Source organism: Colius striatus, chromosome 1 (assembly GCF_028858725.1).
Source record: "Colius striatus isolate bColStr4 chromosome 1, bColStr4.1.hap1, whole genome shotgun sequence".
NCBI classification, from domain to species: Eukaryota; Metazoa; Chordata; class Aves; order Coliiformes; family Coliidae; genus Colius; species Colius striatus.
In genome coordinates, this window is record NC_084759.1 from 176,411,428 (window position 1) to 176,431,374 (window position 19,947).

Genomic DNA, 19,947 nt, shown 5'->3' on the forward strand with positions numbered 1-19,947 from the left:
CCATTTGGACATCCTGCTATGTTTGCTGTGAAGTTACAGAAGTATCAAAGATACCACATGGACTGAAAAGTATACTTGAAAACTGATCACCATGAATAGCAAGCCCACCAGTGCACTTAACAAAATAATTTTTTTCTTTTTCCCCCCAGAATATTGGAAGATTCCGTATGGTTAAAATTTGACTTGGCTGAGCACAGGTTGGTTCATGGACCCCGATGGTCTGCAGCCATCTTTTCATTTACTGGTGCCTCTGTGCACTCACATGCACACAGAATGAAGAGCACCCTGTCACCGGGGAAAACAGAAATTGCATTTGATAAGGGTGCATGTGATCAGGCACACAACATGGCCAAGTGTATTGACAATCTGTTTATGTGGGATTGGATTTCTCTGTTTTTTTGCATTCGTATTATTCCTCAGTCCACCTTGATCCCTCCATGAGCCCCACACTCTGCTGGCAAATACTTCTGTAGGCAGTTGGTAAGGGGATCTGGAGAAACTGTCTTCTTCACTCATCTGGTGGATCTTGTGCCTGGGCCAGAGACTGACTGTTCTCCTGCACTGGTGCTGGGTCAGAGTTCGTCACATGCCTGGGCTAGGTTGCTGGGTTTCTGTCACCTGACAATTTTGGCTTTCTGTTTGTGCAGACTAGCCTTTAGTCAAACAACCTATAATAGGTGCAAGCAAAATGTCCCTCCCTAATGGTGAAGGTGATTAATCCTGTCTGACTAGTAACTTTGCTCAGCTAACAGCCTGCTTGATGAACAGATACAATGCATTTCCCTACCTTCGTAAAGCACTTGTAGTCTTTAAGTTTTCCTCAAGTTTTATTTCAAGTAAAAATAATATCTTAAGTGGCATTTTGAATAATCTTATTGTGAATAACAAGAAGAAAGTGCTGTCCAATGATTCTAGTGTCTTAATCATTTATATGCAAAAGCTTTGTGGCTTATGGAAGCTTGAGATCTGTAGAAAGAGACTTCTGTTGGCAGGAAAAAGCCTAAGCCTAACGTTAGGTAAATCACATACATATGTATCCTAGTCATGTTTTTGTTATAGATATGACATTTATTAATCAAATCCAAGGCTGACAACCTTGTCATCATGCTGAACGGGATATCAGAAAGGTCTGATGTATCAGAGAAATAAATGACTTAGGCATTAACTCTTGCCTTGGTAGTCTGTATAGGATAGTAGCTCAAAGCAGTTTAGAAAACACAGCCCTTGACAGCTGGAAGAGGAATCCCACGTATGCTAAACCAGAAACCTGTTTTTGAGAGATAGTGTATTAATTTATACAAAAAGTGATGACAGTTACTTCAGAAAGGTAAACAGTGGAGGTCATAAAGATTGTTCTTTAGATAAGAACAAGTTTTTAATGGGCCTTGAAGTTTTTAAAAACACTTCAAAAGCCACAAAGATTACTGTAAGAAAGAACCTGGCAGAGAGAACTTGTGGTTTTGTGCTTTCACCAGAGGACTGCACATATCCCGGTCTCAATCTACATGTACCTGTGTATTTATTTGTGGAGATCGTTCTGAAATCATGCTATAGAATTACTTGATTAATATTTGCAAACACATGGCATCTACAGAGTAGGAGGAGTTCTTGCAATCTCTGCCAAAGAACTTCTCCATCCCCACAACACTTAATGAGGCTTTGTGAAACACTATGTTGATCAGGTCATTCTCAAGTATTGGAAAACAGAAGAAATAGTACAGCTTGACATTTTGATGCTACATTATCTATTACATCAGTTATTTGCAAAACATTTGCCTTTATAGACACCAGATAACCTTACCAAGATGGAGCTGATTCATTTCAAACTTGCAAAGTCAACTTCCAGTAGAGTTCTGAGCTCTAGTCCTCAAATACCTTTCCATTATCAAACTTTTGTCCGGGTTTTCTTCTTCCCCCCCTTGTCTTTCATTCACAGATACTGTCATAGAATGGTAGGAGTTGGAAGGGACCTTTAGAGATCATCTAGTCCAACCCCCCTGCAGAAGCAGGTTCCCCTAGAAGAACCTGCAGAAGCAGGTTCAGCTGTCAAAGGAGGATAAACGCTGTTGGGGTTGTATCACCAGGGCAGGAAAAGGGAACAGAGGAGTTGTCTCGAGTATACCCCTTACTTTACAATAAAACTTGCTCATTTCAGATTTTAAATGTTGATATCAATTTCCTCACCAGAACATTTGAAAATACACTGCTGTTGTTGTTTTAGACTATTTCCTATATTACTGTTGCATAAAATGTAGTGATGGACTAGTAAAACCTGCTGTTTTAGTTGTTAGTATAGCCCAAGTCAGTACATTTTTAGTCTTGTCATTATGGAGAGGGAAATCTTGATAGATGTGGTGATTATTTCTGTGTATATATATATATATATATAACTTTATATATATTCGTAACTTTATGTTATGAAACAATGAAATTCACTGATGCTGCAGAGCTCTGGTTTTTAATTAAAAATCAGCTTTGTAGGTTTGCACCAAATAGAGTAATGAATAAATTGTGATTAAATGGACAATGTGACTTTGTAAATGAAATATTCTCCTTGCTCCTCTGCTTGAAATGCACAAAGGTCAAGGAGTTCTTTCTAGTACTAAGTGTTGACATTCACTCTTATTACCTGTGGACTTGTACTAAGACAAGAATGACCTTCAACAATCCCAGCTCCTCTGTTTTTCTCACTCTGAAAATACAAAAGGCTAAAGGATGGGGACTGTTCTTCCTTAAAAGAATCCTCAAGGTTGGCACCTAAAACATCCTCTTTTGTATTATCCAAGTTCCATTACATAGCCAGTCTTGTGTCAGGTAATTAACTATCCAAGCTATATTTGAGGTAGAAAATAATCCATTTAACTTTGCCATAAAAGCAGTAACATTTATATAGGTTATTTTTGTCTTATCCTGTTAGGTGTAAGAATTTGTCTGTATCTTTCTGGAATTCCTATTGGATGCTGCCCTCTGATGTTTGTGGAATGAACTGCTTTTGGGAAGCTGCTTTTAGGTAGGATCCATTATTAAATAGTACTTTGATATTTGATTGCAGAGAAGTGTAGCTGTTAAGTATTTTTGCCTATTTAGCAAGGTGACAAAGCAAAATATTTTGATTAATTCACATGAATTTCACTTGCTTATATTATGGTTGCCTTCAGCTGGGCTTTCTCCTGTTCTGTTATGTTTTTTAAATTGTAGACTCAAGTATTACTACAAAGAGTAGCTTTTTTTTTTTTAACTGTTGCTTCATTAGAGACTTGCTAACATTGGTAAAAAGTACCTGAGTATAGTCTGAAAAGTTACCAATGAATTTTAGTTTTGCTAAATAAAACTTGCTGCACAGTAATACGATGTAACTTGTGATAAAAATGGCAAATGTTTAGTACTTTAGAGTTTTTTATTTCAAGTTACTTATTTTACAGAATCCCAAAGCACTGAAACAACCATTTTAGAATGTGCTTTAAGATACACTGTGTTAAAGTGTAGGTTCTGTCCTGAAAGTTGCACTTTTAACAACAAGTTTAAATGTTTCAATGTGATTATTCAGATACTTTAGGCCATCAGATTACAGAAGTAGCTTGAAAAGAAATGGAAGACTGCTTAAGCTACTTGACATATATGTTCTCTAAGTTGCATAATTCTCTTCATCATATAACTGAAGTCATGAGTCAATTTTTCTGACATTTAAAACTTTACCAATTGTCCTTTGATATGGTTATCTCTTAGTCTGAAGCTTGAATAGTTTAAGGGAAGCAATCTTCACAGTATGTTTTTCAAAATTATGATTGTGGTAAAGACCTTAGATCTATCTGCTTGTGTGCTGTCAATGCTTTTTAAGCTCATCAGTTGCCAAGAAGCTACTTAAAGAGATTGATTGATTTTCTTTGTTTTTTCAGTCTGTTAGTGAGCTGCAGCTGTAATTTGGGACTGCTGAGTCTTTCTCACTGCCCTTGGCAGCCAGTATGTCACTCCACGGGGATTTATCTGACTTTCTCTTTGTCAGATTTAGCTATCTGGATGGACTTGATTCCACTTAAAGGTTAGCTCTTGGGAGTTTAGATTTATGAAGTTTTATTACAGGAGTAAACCAAATGTCAGTGTTATTGTGGTGGAGGGAGTAGGAACTTAACCTGTGTTTACTGGAGTGACTGTAAGCTTTGTTTATCCATGGACATCTCAGCCAGTCTCACAGTGGTGTAGTGCTGAGAAGACAGGGTTTTGCTATCTTCTGACCCCATCGACCATGATGATGTCCATGAACTCTCCACAGCACTATGTAATGCACTAAAATAGCAAAAAAACCCTTCCTTTCTGGATTTTGTGCCAGGTTTAAGGCAAATGCAACCTTGCAACTATAAGTGGAGGAACCCTGTGCAGTTCCTTTGTACATACCTTAAGTTGTAACTTTGGTTATTCTCTTAAGAATGCTATATGTGACTGTGAAGACAAGTCTGTTGAAGTATGCATTGATTATTACTTTACTGGGTGAGTACAATTTCTTTCATGGTAAAACAATTACCTCTAATATTTGCAAAATATACGTTCTGAAACTGAAAGGAAAAAAAATCTCCTTTAAAGGGGGTGCAGAGTAAACACTTCAGATTTTTATTATCAATATGTTACTGTGAAATTAATCCCCATATGTTGTGCTGTGGTGCTTGTTGAATTTCTCAGTGATATGCTCTAACTTCAGAGAGGTCCTCCTTTTCTCCCTGACACTTTTTCTTTCCCCGTTTAATAGATTCAATTGATTTCAGAGAAGTGCAGTTTGTGTAAGAGAAGATATTGGGAAGGTGGCAGAGAGGAGGATAAAGTGCTCCCTCTTTGGATAGCAGCAAGTAATTACAATGGCTTAGCGTCTGAACCTGCTGCCTGAGCCTTATTTTCTTCTGTGTGCTGGCTTCAGCTTTGGGAATGAGTTATAATTTTGTTACCTCAACTCTCAAACGAAATATGTGCATTGAGAAGCTGAGGCTTCTTAATATGGTATTTAGTAGTTGTTGTCAAGTTTGCAGTCAGATTTTTGGAGGAGGAGAAGTGAACTTAATTCTGTGCAATCGATTGCTGTTAACCACAGCAAATCAAGTGTAGCCGCCTTGTTTTCTGAGATTGTATGTGTAGAGCCACTTCAAGATAAAGCCTCTTGAAAGCTTTTTTCTGTAAAGAGGCAACACTATGGTTCTAAATCTTTTGAAATAGGAATAGAAGTCCTACTATAGTGGGATATATATTCCAAATAATTTGATCCTGGGTTGACTGAGCCTTTGTGTTCTTGTTAAGTGCAGTTGTAGAGAGGTACAGAAATAAGCTGGACTCTGGAGAGACTGGGATAAGGAGAGGGATATGAAAAAAACCTCTCCTATCTGACTGCAGTCTTAGGATGACTAACTCCGCTGTCTGTAGACATGCCAACAAAATAATGGAAATTCCAATGAGTTTGTTTTTAATGGAAATGGCAGAGTCTGGTCATTGAACTGCACTTACGTTGAGTCTTCTATTTGTACTGGTTTAGTCCATAAAAAGGAAACAACACTATTTATCCAGATAATATATCAGTTTGTGGAGATTCTGATGTTCTATTCTTGCTGTTTCAATAAGCTAACCAAATGAGTTTGTTCAGAGGAGCAGACCATATAACCAGAATTTCTTTACCAATAATATACTGATAAAATTTATCTCAGTTGTAGAATATCTCCTTTTCCTTTACCAGTGAAATTTTCCAGTCATTGGGAGATAATCCTTTTAGCTTTTGGATTTTTAAGTTTTTTCAAAGAAAAAACTTAGGTTGTTTTCTCTCTGTTTCTAACTTGAAATTCTAGTTGTCTTTTTCATCCTGGATTATCAGAACAACGGAATTGTTTATCCATGAGAAAAAGAACCATGGCATAGGCATATTTGAAGTGCGGCTTTCCACATTATTGTCTCTGAGTAGCTGTAAATGTATAAAGTGTGAAGTGACGATTGATTCTGTGGATTTGTGAGACTAGAGTTAGTATAATGGAAGCATTGGAGACAGAAATCTGGAGTTTTTTTAGGAGACTCGTATATATAGACTTCAGTATGAGTCATTCTATAACTAATTTAATATCATTTGAAACTAATGTCTCTGAGCAGTTGATGAGTCTAGTAATAGATAATAAGAACCTCTGAGTTGATCAGTGTAAGATCTATTGCCTCTGCTGTAGGTGGGAAGGATTTTAGAACTATTAAGCCCCCACATTTTTTATAATTGTTCTGGTTATCATAATTATTGAGACAGAATGTCTTGTGCTTTTAGTACAGAACATTTGTTAGCTGTTTTATTGCTAAAGGAAGCATGAGATCACTTTTACATACAGTGGTATAAATTTTATTAAAAAAAAAATGCTGATAAAGGTAACATGAGGCTTAGGTTTTGCATTCAGATAAAGTGTACCTTTTCTAGTACACCTTTCAAGGTGCTCAGTGCCATCTGGCTGGCCTGACCACTTATTTGCTACTGACACTGACTAGGAAAAAATCCTTGTCAGTCAATACTATGACTATCTGACCTGTCTGATTTCAGTTATTGGATGTTGCTTCTAACTTGCATTGCCTATTAAAAACAGTTTGTTGGAGTTTTTTTTGTTTCCTTTAAGAAAGTCGAGGTTTCTGTGCTGTGACTAAATTAAGAAGAATTATGACAATCCTAGAAAACAGAAGTCCTCTAAATTATCTAGCTTATGGAGGCTTCAGACTTATAGTAATTTTTTAAATGTATCTTCAAACCTAATTTACTAATTGAGTTTATAATTGAACGAATGACATTTGGACATCATATGCACTGGTGTAATTAACATATTTTTACAGAGTAAGCTCTGATTATGACCTATTTTTAATGCAGTGCAGTAGTAGAAAGTTAAGCTGAGTAAAATCTGGAATTTTCATCACTTCCAAATCCACGTTTTCTGTGATTACCTGGATCCTGCTTCTAATAAGTGTGGGAATGATTTGAACAGTCACATTTTAATCAGTGTTGGCTTTTTTTCCTTCTCACTGCCTATTAACTTTCCTTTTTTTGGTGACTAAAGGTTGGTGGGTTAGATTGCTTAATGATTGATTTAGATCAAGCACAAAGCATTAAAAGAAAAGAGGATGTCATAAGTAAGCCATCTGTGTTGTATATGTATCGCGGTGCCAGGTTTGAAGTAATAAGGGTTAATGATATGAAAATATTTTGCTTGCATATTCTAATGAATATAATTTGCATTTTCCATGCTAATTGAAAAAAAAGCCAACCTTGCGTGTGTAAAACATTTGCACTGATACTGTGGTTATTCTTTTGTACCGAAGAGGTAAAGCTGTTGGCAGTAGGCTTCTATTTGCTCTTTTTGTAAGTGTGAACAACTTTAACATAGCTGAGCCTGGCAACTTAATCCATTTGGTTATAATATCAAGGAAAGTTAGTTTAATGTTGTTGTGGAAGGACTGAGAGACTTTTGTAACCTCTTTTAGGAAGCTGAATATTGCATGCTTCAGGCATTCCAGACTATATGGAGGAAAGATCAAAGAAAAGCAAGGTGGTAGCTCTATCAGAACCAATTTAGGAAAACTTATTTTGACCTAGAATAATTTTAGAATTTTTCTTTTCTTTTTTTTTTTTTTGTGACCTACATAATGATTCTTGCATCCTTGTATTACCATTATGTAATACAGTGATGGTCGTACATAAAAAATGACAATGTCCTCAGTCACACTGATGACTTCTTGAATGGTACCCAGGTCACACTAGATGCTGTGACACTGGGGCTGCTCTGGAAGGGTGACAGTGAGGGGGTGCTGCAGAAGAAGCTGTTGTAGTGACCTCAGGAAAGCAGACAAATCGTCCTGTCTGGATGCCTGAGGATTTGGTACCCTCTCACTTGCCTCTTAATGTGCTACAGAAAGAGAACCCTATCTTAAAGGTAAGCAGGAGACCTCCCACTGCACCAGCTTGTGCCAGGTCTGGAGGGCAGAGCTGAGATTTTTGAGGAGCTGCTGAGCGTTTCAGCAACAATATTATTTGGGTTTTGATTTTTTTTCCAAGGGATTAACTGGGATGCAATGAAGGCTCTAGAACTAGAGTACAACCCATTACAATGTACCTCTAGCTTACTACTGAGTTATTACCTCATAATTTTAATTGACCTAGAAATGCTAATTAAATATACAGTGTGTCATGTTACACATCTTAAAACATAAGGCAGTGGCTTGCCAGACAGACGCTGAAAAATCTTGTAGCAGACTCATTGGAAAGGGTTACATAAAGAAGTAGAGAAAAATTAATGAAGAAATAGAGAAGGGAGCAGTTGAGGGCACACAATTTTAAATGGAATTAGGGAAGGACCATAGTCATGTAGACCTAATGTGGAAGAAGGGAGTGAGTTGAGTCATAACATAGGTAAGCGGATTTGTGAGTGAGGCATGGTAATATTGAAAGTAAGACTGCAGAGCTGAAGCTGATAATCTCTGCTGGACAACTTAAACTTTAGAGGAGAAAAACTTAAACTTTAGAGGAAGAAAAAGTGATGAGAAGTGCTAGCAGTGAAGGATTAGCACAAGAGTTAAGTAGTTAGAGTCCCTGGCAAAGATTTCCCACCGAGAGATATATAGAGAGACACAGTACTGAGGCCTGATTACTGAAAAAGAGGCTGTGATTTCAAATGGCCTGTATGCAGGGAAGTCAAATGCAATTTATAATCACTAAAGGATATATCTTGATGGAGTCTGGAGTAAGAACCACAATTCCAGAGTCTCATAACTTCAGTCATGTCTCCGAGACCCAGTGTGTCTCATTCCCTTCTTAGTGGATAGTACCCAGAGGGAATGGTGACCTATTCTTTCCAATGGCTTCCTTGCTCCATCTGCTTCAGGGATAAAGCTTTGTGTTGTGGACTTATGGATCTGAGTCCAGCTGTTCCCCATATTGTGCAAGCTACAATTCAGTTGTTGTTAGCTTTTTCTAAATATTTTTGTCTTTATTTTTTAATCATAGATTTAAAAAAAATGAACTCTTGAAGTCAGAAACTCATAGAACAGGCACTGTGTGAATGAAGTGTCTATGAAAGCATTATAAATGTGATCAGTCTGTTTTTTGTTGTGTGATCTGATCGCAAATTACTCTAGATGTAGAAATAATAAAATACAGTCTTTGAATCCCAGTACATTTTAGAGTTGCATTGGCACAGTTTTCATCATAGCTTATTGATGGAAAGCCATGTGTTACATGTGGTTCAGGAACTTGGCTTTCAGCTGTGCAATTTGTGTAGATTGTGCCCTTGTTTGTTACATGACCTTGCAATATCACTGTAGGCTCCTATGACTTTGGGACTTAATTATTGTAATTCTCTTTTCAGTGGATTAGTGATGAGGCTAATCTGCTGCTTGCAGCTTTTTCAGACTGCAACAGTGTGCTTAGTTGTGCATTTCAGCTACTCTCATCATATTGAGCTTGCTTTGTGTTTTTTATATTAGCTACTTAATACATGGTGTAAAGTTTAAGTTCGCTTTATGTATTAAAGTCTGAATGTGTCAGTTACATTTAAAGATTCTATTTTATATTTTTTTCCCTGTTAACCCAAACGAATTTTTAAGTGTTTTTGCTACAAGACTTATGCAAGGTTTATGTCTGTGGATTAACTCCTCTGAGTATAGATGTATGCATGTACATGTCTATGTCAAGTAGGTCTTAGGCAGACATTAAAGTTGAAAGAGGGTAGAGACCATCCAGATGACTAGCCAGTAAGTTGCTAAGAAGTAGATGGCTGATGTTGAGAAGCACTTGAGTATCCTTGATACCTCCTTAGAACTAGTACATACAACATGATCTTTGAGACCACCAGTCCTTTCTGACTGGCACCTTGAGATCAGGTGAGGTATTCTGGAACTCATTAAATGGCACTATACCTATGTTAAAAAATTGAATCAAGTCCTAGGTATTCACTTTAAAATAAGAGGAATTGTAGTCTACTTCTATACCCAGCTCACTAGATCTCTGATGGCTTTAATGAGACTTTTGGACTCGATCTCATACATCAGCATCTTCATGTAGGTGTCATTTTTGTATTTGAATCCTACCTATGAGGTCTTTCATTTATGTGATTTTTAATCATGTCCCAATCCTGACTTAAGGCTGACTGCATATTCTAATTAACATTTTATTTATCTTAAACCTCTGAGATGCTGGAGGTTTTATAGTTCTAGGGCATTGAACTGAAAACTCAGAAAGTTTTTTAAATGCATGCACTGAACTTTGGTTTTACAGTGGTATATTTGTTTATATTTTGCCTCATGGGACTCAATGTGTGTTGCTCTTCAGTGCCTTAAAGAGAAAAAAGTATAGTTACATAGTATCTATTATAAATTGAAAGGAAAACTTGTATACATCTGTACCTTTCAATTATGTATATTGGGTGGAGATAAGGAGTTACATCTGTTAATTTTGTTTTGGAGTGTCTCTTTGACAAGATTCTAAGAATGGATGGTGTGTTTGCCAAGCAGTTTTCTACTGTTACTAATTTGAGAAAGTCTTTTCTAACAGATTTTTTTTTTTGTCTGCATAACTTGGAATTAAACTTGTAATTTAAACCTTCAGATATTCTCTTAACTTCCCTCATCCCTTGAGTAGCTCAAGTGCAGAATAGTATTTTGAAGACTGGCTTTAAGTTCATAAAGGTTTTAAACATTTGAAAGCTTTTCTGACCAATTAAATATAGGAAATCCAGGAGAACATGGTTTAGGATTGTCCAAGGACCATAATCAGCCATAAGTTTCAAGAGCCTTTGTAACCCTCTAAGGACAGGGAGGGCTTAATTGCAACTTAGGATCCCAGGCGAAATAGACAAGACTACTCAGCTTGGGGAAGGAAATAAATATTAATCCTCCATCACGAACCAAAACCATAAAAAACAAAACCATAACAAACAGAAAACAATACAAAGTGGTACAATGATGAAGAGCATAACCAGCCCTTTAAAACCACCTTCCCCTCATCCCTCCCCTCTTACTGGGCTCAGAGCCCTGATCTTGATGTATTTGCTTCCTTCATCCGCTGCCCCTGAAATGTTCAGGGGGACAGGGAATGGGGATTTCATTCAGTCTTTTCCTCATGGCTCCTGCTGTTTGCCTCTCCTCAAGGCAGGTGGGCTCCTTGGCAGCCCTCCACGGGCTCCCTCACACACCATGCAGCCCTGCACGGGCCACTCTTATGTGTGTTCATCCCAAGGAATGTGGGTCCTCTCTGCCTCCTGTGTGGATCTGTGCAGCCTGCTGGTACTCCAGCATGGCTCCTACCCATCCAGATGCACTCACTTGGAGCTGCTGGTGACTCTCAGTCCTGCCATTGTCCTCCACAGTTGCAGCGCACAGACTGTGTTCTTGCCATGGGTTGCAGGAGGGTCTCTGATTCAGTGTTCCTCCCTTCCCTCCTGCTTCCCTGACTGTGGGTTCCTCATAGGATCCAACTCCATCTTGTACTGATCCTCCACCTCTTCCTCCACTGCAGATTTTGCTTCTTAAATAAGGGTGGCAGAGGTGCCAGATTGGCCTGGTGGGGCTGGAGGTTGGTTCACCTGAGAGCTGGGAGATCTTTTGAGAGCTGCTTATGGGGGCAGTACTTTAGCACCCTCCCCATGTTACCAAGCAAAAAGCGTCTTCACACAACCCATGATAATATGCCCATTCTGTTTGGCACCAAGCTAATGGTATTTACCTGATCATAATTGTAGCCTATTGTATTAAAATAATGAACTAACTTTCAAATATACCTTGAATAATATGTACAAGGCATTTTTCACTATAATTACTGGACAGCTGTCCTCAGTAAGGAAGGACTTTCCAGTTCCCACACCCTGCAGTGGTTTAACCCTGAGGACATGGGCAGTGCATGTGATCAGTGTACTTGAGGGATTTTCCAGAACTACTGGGAGCACCGGGACATCCCACAAGGCCATTTGAGCTGTTAGTTTTCCCATTTCCAGTCCAACTTGTGCTCCTGCAAGATGGAAGGAGAAGAGAAAGGGGTTTGTATTTTGCTAGTCCTTAGGAGGGGCCCTAAACCATGGATTTAACAAAAGGATTTACTGGAACAGATCACTCACATAGATCACTCAAAAAAAAAAAAAAAAAAAAAAAGGGTTATCTCACTTTAGTTGTTGAGTTTAATTCTGCTATAGTTATCATTTTACCTATCTCTCTACTAAGGCCAGTTGAAAATGATAAAATGAACCCTTAATCAATGAGCTTAAATTATCACTCAATGTGATCAATGTGTCTTTCACATTTTGATGTAAATTCATGTGATCGTTCTTTTAACTAGCTCTTTTGATGGAATTCCTTGCTAGGAATGGATAGTAAGATTGCTAAGAAAGAAAATACTGAGTGTCTGTTTAGGTCTTCCATACCTGGTTTTTCCCTCATAGGATGGTGGGAGTGAATATGAGAATAGTTCAGGTTAAATCTAAGCCTACTTATGAGACATAATGCTGTAGTTGTTATATTTTGTTTGAGTTATCCTTTACTGTTTTAACTACGATAAAAGATATTTTATTAAATTACATGCTGCAGTAAATACTAGAGTTTTTCTTTAAGCCTATGATAGAAATAATGCCAAATGAAAAAATATTTTTGCATCAGATATGATTATGTGAAAACACGTCCTTCTGAGAAAATGCATCTAGCAGTGGTTGCCTGCGGTGAAAGACTGGAAGAGACTGTTACAATGTTGAGATCAGCCATTATTTTCAGCATCAAACCTCTCCAGTTTCATATTTTTGCTGAGGACCAATTGCATGAGAGTTTCAAAGACATAGTAAGTACCCAAATAATTTATTTAATCAATTTGAGTAATATATAGCAATTTCTCTGCTTCTTGAGTAGTAGTTGTTGGATACAGTAGTGGAAGGACAGGGGTCTAAAAGAAGGTAATATGCAAGTCTTATAATGTTATAATGGGGATTTTTGATTTTTTTTTTTCTGTGAAAGAAGTGCCAGTTGCTGATACCAGAGCTTTTCACAGAAACAGCAAAGCTTCTTGAATTGTCACCTTGAATCTGTTAAACACAAACTGATATTCTCAATCAGTTATCTTTTGTGAACTTAAAGTTGGTTTCACAGGAGAAAGTAGAGATCTATCTTTTTTTTGTATGAATCAGCCTTATGTTGCTTAAACACAGTGAAACATCAATCTTTGATAGATACGGTTATATCTAATTCTAGTAAATTCCCTTTAATGTGTATAACATAATGACTGGAATAGCAGTATTAGAGGCTGATTAATATATAGCTGTAGCAGGTTTTACTCTTCTTTTTTTTCTGCTTAAAATGTCCAACTAACTATGACATTAGTATATTATACATAGTAATATGTATGCACTAATGTAATGTGACCAGTAGCTGGCAAAAATTGGCTAAGGTAATTTTAAATTAAGAAAGTCTTCATTGATATTTCCCCTCTGGAAGCTAGTTAAGAGGTGAGAAAGTGTTATTTGATGTATTTACTTTCTGTAAATATGAATTTATTTTACTTGCTCTTACTTTTGTAAATGATCTAGTATGATGTGTTTTCTTCATAGTGGCCTGCAGGTGCCACTTTTTGTTCAAGCATTTTGAATAGTTGATCGATTCTTGTAGTTCAGAAAGGATTTCTGTTATGGAAGAGAAGTGTTGCAGTTGTGTTTTATTACCAATTTGAATGGGGGATTGATTTGTTTTTTGTAACAGAATTGAAGTAATTTTTGTGATCTTTTCATATAGCTTGATGACTTCCCCTATGAAGGAAAAGTTAATTACACATTATATCCAATAACGTTTCCAACTGAGAGTGCAGCAGAATGGAAGAAATTGTTTAAACCATGTGCCTCACAGAGATTATTCTTGCCAGTAAGTTATTCTGTAATTGGACAATACAGATGTCTGTTTATGAAGCATTAGGCTGTCCTTGTTAATCTTTTCTGCTTAGTTTTAAATTAAGAACTACTGCTGCTCCTACTTTTATGACATCCTTAAAACCCTCTGAATTTTATATTCTTTTCTGCACTAATACACTATGTAATAGAAGTCCTCACTTGCTGCGTTATGGCACAGTATCCTCAGTGAGAGGTACAGGTCATGCCATCATCTTGGAGGTAAGAAGGATTTATCACAACTCATCTCAATTGGTTGGAAAGTCTCCTGCACTTATGAGGCTGAGAAATGGTAAAGAAAATGGAAGAAGAAATGAGCTATTGTTGACAGAATGTTTTGTGCAGCCTTTTCTTTGCTCATCTAAGACACTTCAGAAATCATACTTCAGGCTAGGTGAGTTATAGCAGGGAAAGCTATCTCCCAAATACTGTCTCTTCTGGGGCTCATTTACACCTCTCCCTGGTGTGATTAGATGTAGGAAAGCAAGGGAATGGGAGGGAGATAGGAGGGAGCTCCTGTTATGGTACTGTTTCACCTGGCCTACAATTTACTTCTGAGGAGCCCTGGGATATAAAATGTAGACTGAATGCATGCATTTGCATTACTGTTCCATTGAAAACTTCTGTTTCATTCTACAAAAATTCTCTAAAATGAGAGAAGAAGGAATGATGACAAACTTATTGACTGCGAACTGTCAGTCTAAAGTTAATTTGTTTGTGTATGCCAAATGTCTTAAACATTATTGTGTAATGGCAGCAACTTATAAAGTGAAGTGCAATAAAAACAAGTTTGGTTTTATTTTTTTTCCCCTACAGTTAATCCTCAAAAATGTGGACTCACTGCTGTACGTTGATACTGACATCCTGTTTTTGAGACCTGTTGATGATATTTGGTCTTTTCTGGGAAAGTTCAACTCCACACAAATTGCTGCAATGGCACCAGAACATGAAGAGCCTCGCATTGGGTGGTATAATCGTTTTGCTAGACATCCCTATTATGGAGTAACTGGAATAAATTCTGGAGTCATGTTAATGAATATGACACGGATCAGAAGAAAGTATTTCAAGGTATGTATGTTACCTTTGTTGAAATTTTGTGGGTTTATGTCTTTAATTCTAATCCTATTTCAGAGTCATGTGGGACAGTATTTTATAATGCTCTAAAAATATGTTGTGTTTAAAATAGTATCTAACTTGTGGTTTTTAAATGTCATTCATTCTAAGACTTGGAATTCCAGAATTTCAGGTGTGCTTGATTCTTACATTTTTTAATTATTTCTGAGAGATCCTGTGACTTGATACAGTCTGCTGTAAATTATATTTCAGTAGATAATCATGTGTTTTATCTTCACTGTAGAGATCTGAGAAAATAGTTAATATGTATGGTAAACCAAGTTTAAAAGTGTGTGCAGTAGTGTGACCAGGAGATGGTGCTAAAACATTTAGTAAGTTAACTATAGTGTTACCAAATTTTTATCTTTTACATTGTAACCAGGAGATTATCACACTTAAGTATCTTTTGATTGAAGTCATAATTTTTGTAGTGAATAAGTTCATCTTGAAAGTACTTACTGAGTGCAGGAGCAGAGAGTGTCCTTGCTTCGCAGATAAGACATTAGTATCTGAAACAGGTACAAAAGCAGTTCTGTGATGCTGCTAGGGCAAAAAGTACACCTCTGTTTAACAGAAGCTTGGTTAGGGAAAAATAATAAAGAATTGTTTGAAGATATACTCACAGGAGGGGCAATGTAAACTTGCAGTAAGCATTTCTTCTTCTCCGTTTCCAATTTAATGTTAAAATAAAACTTAAATATTTTAAATATTCTTGCTATATATTTTTATTCTGGAAATACAGAGAATTAAAGGAAAATAGGGTATGGATGATCTTGGCTGTGATTAGAGATATAATAGCTATAGTATATAACTGTAGTTCCCCCAAGAAGGAAACTTCTCTGTAAATATCATCATTGGAATCTTGCATTGTCTATGTTGTTTGTTTCTTTTCCTGAATATAGCATTTGGAGAAATGAAAATATTTCCCTTTCTGAAGAGAAACTATTTCATGATTTATAGCCCCTGCTGCTCACTTAGTCCTTCCACCTGTTTGACACACTATCCAGTAGTGTTCTATACCATCAGACTTGTGCTAGCATGCTCAGCCCAGTTAGAACAGTTTGAGGATGTCTAATTAGAGAGCTGCAACATTACCTGAAACTTAGAAGGAATAGTGCTTGATCGTTCTCTCATATCATAGCTAAATAGTGCAAATTGGGTAATTGACTAAGCAGGAAATGAGTTTGTCATGCAATATTGATTATTGAGATCTTGACTTAGCACTTGGCAAGGGAACCATTTAGTTTTATGCTCTTCTGGTACCTAAAGTGCAGTACCACAGGCTTGTGGACCATCACAGGGCCCTAAGATGCAACGACTTCCTTACAAAATCTCTACTGTTCAAGGAGACATGCAGAGAGATTTTTTTTTCATCTTCAAATTCCTTGAGTATCTTAAAAGGAGGATTCATTGATATGAAAGATTGCAATTCTCACAGCAAAACTTTGAAAAGGGTTTGGTATAGTTGAGACTCTGCACTGTAGGCCTGACAATGTAAGGCTTTCCTTGTGGCTGACAGCAAAGGAGCTACTTGTCCTAAGCTTTTAGGAGAGAGGTAAACCAAATTAAGAGATAAGGACTATTCTAATACCCCTTGCCAGCAACACTACAGGTGCTTGGACCTTTAGAGATACTGTCCCAGGTCATGTCCCATTACCGATTCCAGTCAGACACAGTTCAACTAGAAAATGCCTTACTGTCTTCTAGGACAGTTCAGATTTGTTTATATTCATTCAGGAGACTCCACAAATTCCTCAAGGAGTGTATAAGTTCTGAGAATTTTCCTGTATTTTAAAAAGCTGCTTTTTGTGTGACTACATAGTGCCTAGACCACTTGTTGAAAGAATGGATGTTTTCTATCAGGATGTTCCTCCAATATGGTGGATTTAAAACTATGAGTTCTTGTCTATTGTTGTTTTTTCAGCCCAAAATTAGAGGATGAGCTGCTTTAAGTGTTTCTTCTGTTGTCACATTTTGTAAGAGTCAGGAAGAACCAGAAGGTGAATAAATTAAAAGATTAATGGACTTTAGCCAGTGGTTCTGATGCTCACCTGGGTGGCAGAAAACCTGTAGTTCCACATACTCCTCCAGAATTGTTTTTTATCCACTTATTCGAGTCTCAATCTTCTCAGGACTCTCAGGTTTATTCATTTGAAACAAACTTCTCAACTACTTGTCTGTCTGTGGTGCCCCATGGAAATTTCCATGCCTAGGTCCCATTTGTCTTGTGTGTTTTGAGACTTTCTCTCTCTCTCTCTCTCTCTCTCTCTCTTTTTATATATATCTATATATATATCTATATATATATATATATATATATATATATATACACACACAGTACAAATATATGTTCTGTAGCTATAACGTAGTCATTAAAGAGTGGATAAATGGACATAAGACTAGAATTGTTAATGAAGCTTCATTATGAAGTCTGCCTGTTGTCTTTGCTAAGCAGCAATTAGAAAATGGGAATGTAAAATGTGCAAAAGTATTTGAGAGAGAGGGTAATAGTAGGTGACTTTTAAAATATTTGCATACATATAGGTGTAGATACTTTTAAACTGGAAGATGTGTAGCAAATACCACAGATATGGTGTTTGAACAAAAAGTCCTAGAGCAATGAGGCTTTGTGAATAGAGAATGACTTTTATCAAAGTTAAGAAACATAGTTATTCTGAGGTCTGAAGTGTGGGTAGTTACTGTAAGGAAAGAGCTCTTAGAAAAATCAAACAAGCCTCAAACAAAATAACTCCAGATATTGTATGCAAAGGAGAGAATTCATGGGTATGCTTTAGACAAAAAAAACATCAAAATTCAGAGAGTTTCTATGACCTAAAGCATTATATGCCTTTTCTTCTTTTTTACCAGTCAGTATTACTTAAGGCTATAGTTCAAGAAGTATGATGAGCCTATGCAAGAGCTAATTGCTTCTAAAAGGAAGATTCCCATCTCTTATGAGCTGTTTTTCCCTGCTTTTAATATTTATTTTGTCCTAGCCTCTGGTATTTGTTGATATCTTCTATGATTTTGTTAAATTTGATAACAGTAGAAAAAAGAAATCCTTCTGCTGGGTTAGTGAAGTAAATCAACTCACATAAATGTCTAGGAAGTGTTAGCACTACACTGTTATTGCAAGAACAGGATGGAGCCAGGTAACTAGAAGGAAGAGGGCTTGCTTTCGTTTGGCCTTCAGGAAGTTTTAAGTGGATCGACTGTTTGTGGGACACAGCTGCAATTTATTTAGATGTTGCTTACTAGAACTAAGCAAATATTCTTACTGGAATTAAGAGAAAGATAATACTAGGTTGCTACAGACTAGATGTGACAACTGTGACTTGGCCAGGCAGAAATCTTCTGAGACAGAAGTCATCAATGACCAAGCTAAAACACAGCATCTAAACAAAAAAAAACACATAGGGGAATATCTTCATGCTCTTATATATATTTTGTTCTCATGCATTTTATTTCACTCAAACCTCAAATTTTGAGGGTTCATAAGTGCCTATCTGTATCAGTTTGATGACATCACAGAAATACCCACTACCATTGTGGATTTTTGTCTTAAACCTCTGTAAGCTTCTTTGCGACTTGTTGAGTATTGGAGAGGAGGTTTATATTCTGGGAATCCTTAAGTTAACATAGAGTTATTTTGCTCATATTTACTTGATTAATATTTGAAAACTGATTCTATCATAACTTTTGTTCGTACTTGGACATTCTACTTCATGCTATTTGACCTCACAAGTTGAGTTTTAAAGCAGATTGTATAACTATTCAAATAGTTTCTCTTAGTCTGTGATTCCTACACTTGTTTCACTGTACATCAGTGTTAATAAACTAAATGCAGTTCTTTTTATGCAAAGGCTGTTGAAATATAACTTTCAATTCTTAAATCTGACAGCACTACTTGTCAAATAGCATTGTGTCTAGACATCTGTCAATGTGCCGTATGCTGTTACCTGCCTTGTGTCTTGAATATATTCTGGATTTCACTGCTATTAAAACTATACAAGTTAAACTGTGATGTAATTACTTTAAGTTATTAAAGTAATAATTCCATGGATTGCTCTAAAACTTTATTTAATACTGTATATTCTCTTACTGTGATTATCCTGATATCTGTGAGCTAATTTAGTTCTGGTTTTAATTCTTACCATTGGGTCTAATTAGGTCAATAGTCAATGGATGACAAAGTTTAGGTGAGGGAGTAATCTTTACCCACTGTGATTCAATCTGATTTGCTTTTTGCAAGGTTTTAGATTGCTGTTAAGCCTGTGTTTTCTTCTGTTTAATCACATTGCATTGAGCCTAATGATAATTCTTGCTAGAGAAGAATCCTCTTGTGCATTTCATATGCCTGCTCTCATCAAATACTTGCAAGCAATCATAGTCAAAAATTTTTTAGGACAGAAGGGACCATAATATTCTTTTTGGCTTCTTACATAATATAAGCTATAGATTTTTTTTTTTAATTAATTCTTGTCTAAGATCTCATAGTATTTCATTTTTTGGTCTTCTATTCTGAAAGCACTTCACATTTTATGGCTGAATGATTTGAGAAAAGAGTAAAAACTGAACTGCAATTTTTGCACTTTTTAGTCAATCAGTGGAAAGCTCAAAGAAAGTCTTTAACACTATAATTCTAAAACTTGCTAAGCCTTTCTTCATCATTGCTAAGCCTCTCTCCATCATTTTTGAAGTGCCTGAGGACTGGAGAAAGGCCAATGTCATGTCAGTCTTCAAAAAGGGCAGGAAGGACAACCCAGGAAGCTACAGGTCGGTCAGCCTCACCTCCATCCCTGGAAAGGTGATGGAACAACTCATCCTGAATGTTTTCACTGAACATATGAAGGAAAAGATGGTTATCAGGGGGAGTCAACGTGGCTTCATCAAGGGGAAATCCTGTTTGACCAACCTGATAGCTTTTTATGAGTGC

General features: G+C 36.8%; 1 protein-coding gene across 1 annotated transcript in view; it reads left to right on the top strand.

The window, feature by feature from the left end:
• Positions 1-19,947, top strand: part of GXYLT1 (glucoside xylosyltransferase 1) — a 32,500-nt gene that overhangs the window by 5,331 nt on the left and 7,222 nt on the right. The window contains exons 2-5 of the mRNA XM_062017279.1: positions 2,918-3,010; positions 12,631-12,805; positions 13,750-13,875; positions 14,715-14,966. Coding sequence (XP_061873263.1) covers positions 2,918-3,010; positions 12,631-12,805; positions 13,750-13,875; positions 14,715-14,966 — 646 coding nt within the window. The remainder of the gene's footprint in view (positions 1-2,917; positions 3,011-12,630; positions 12,806-13,749; positions 13,876-14,714; positions 14,967-19,947) is intronic.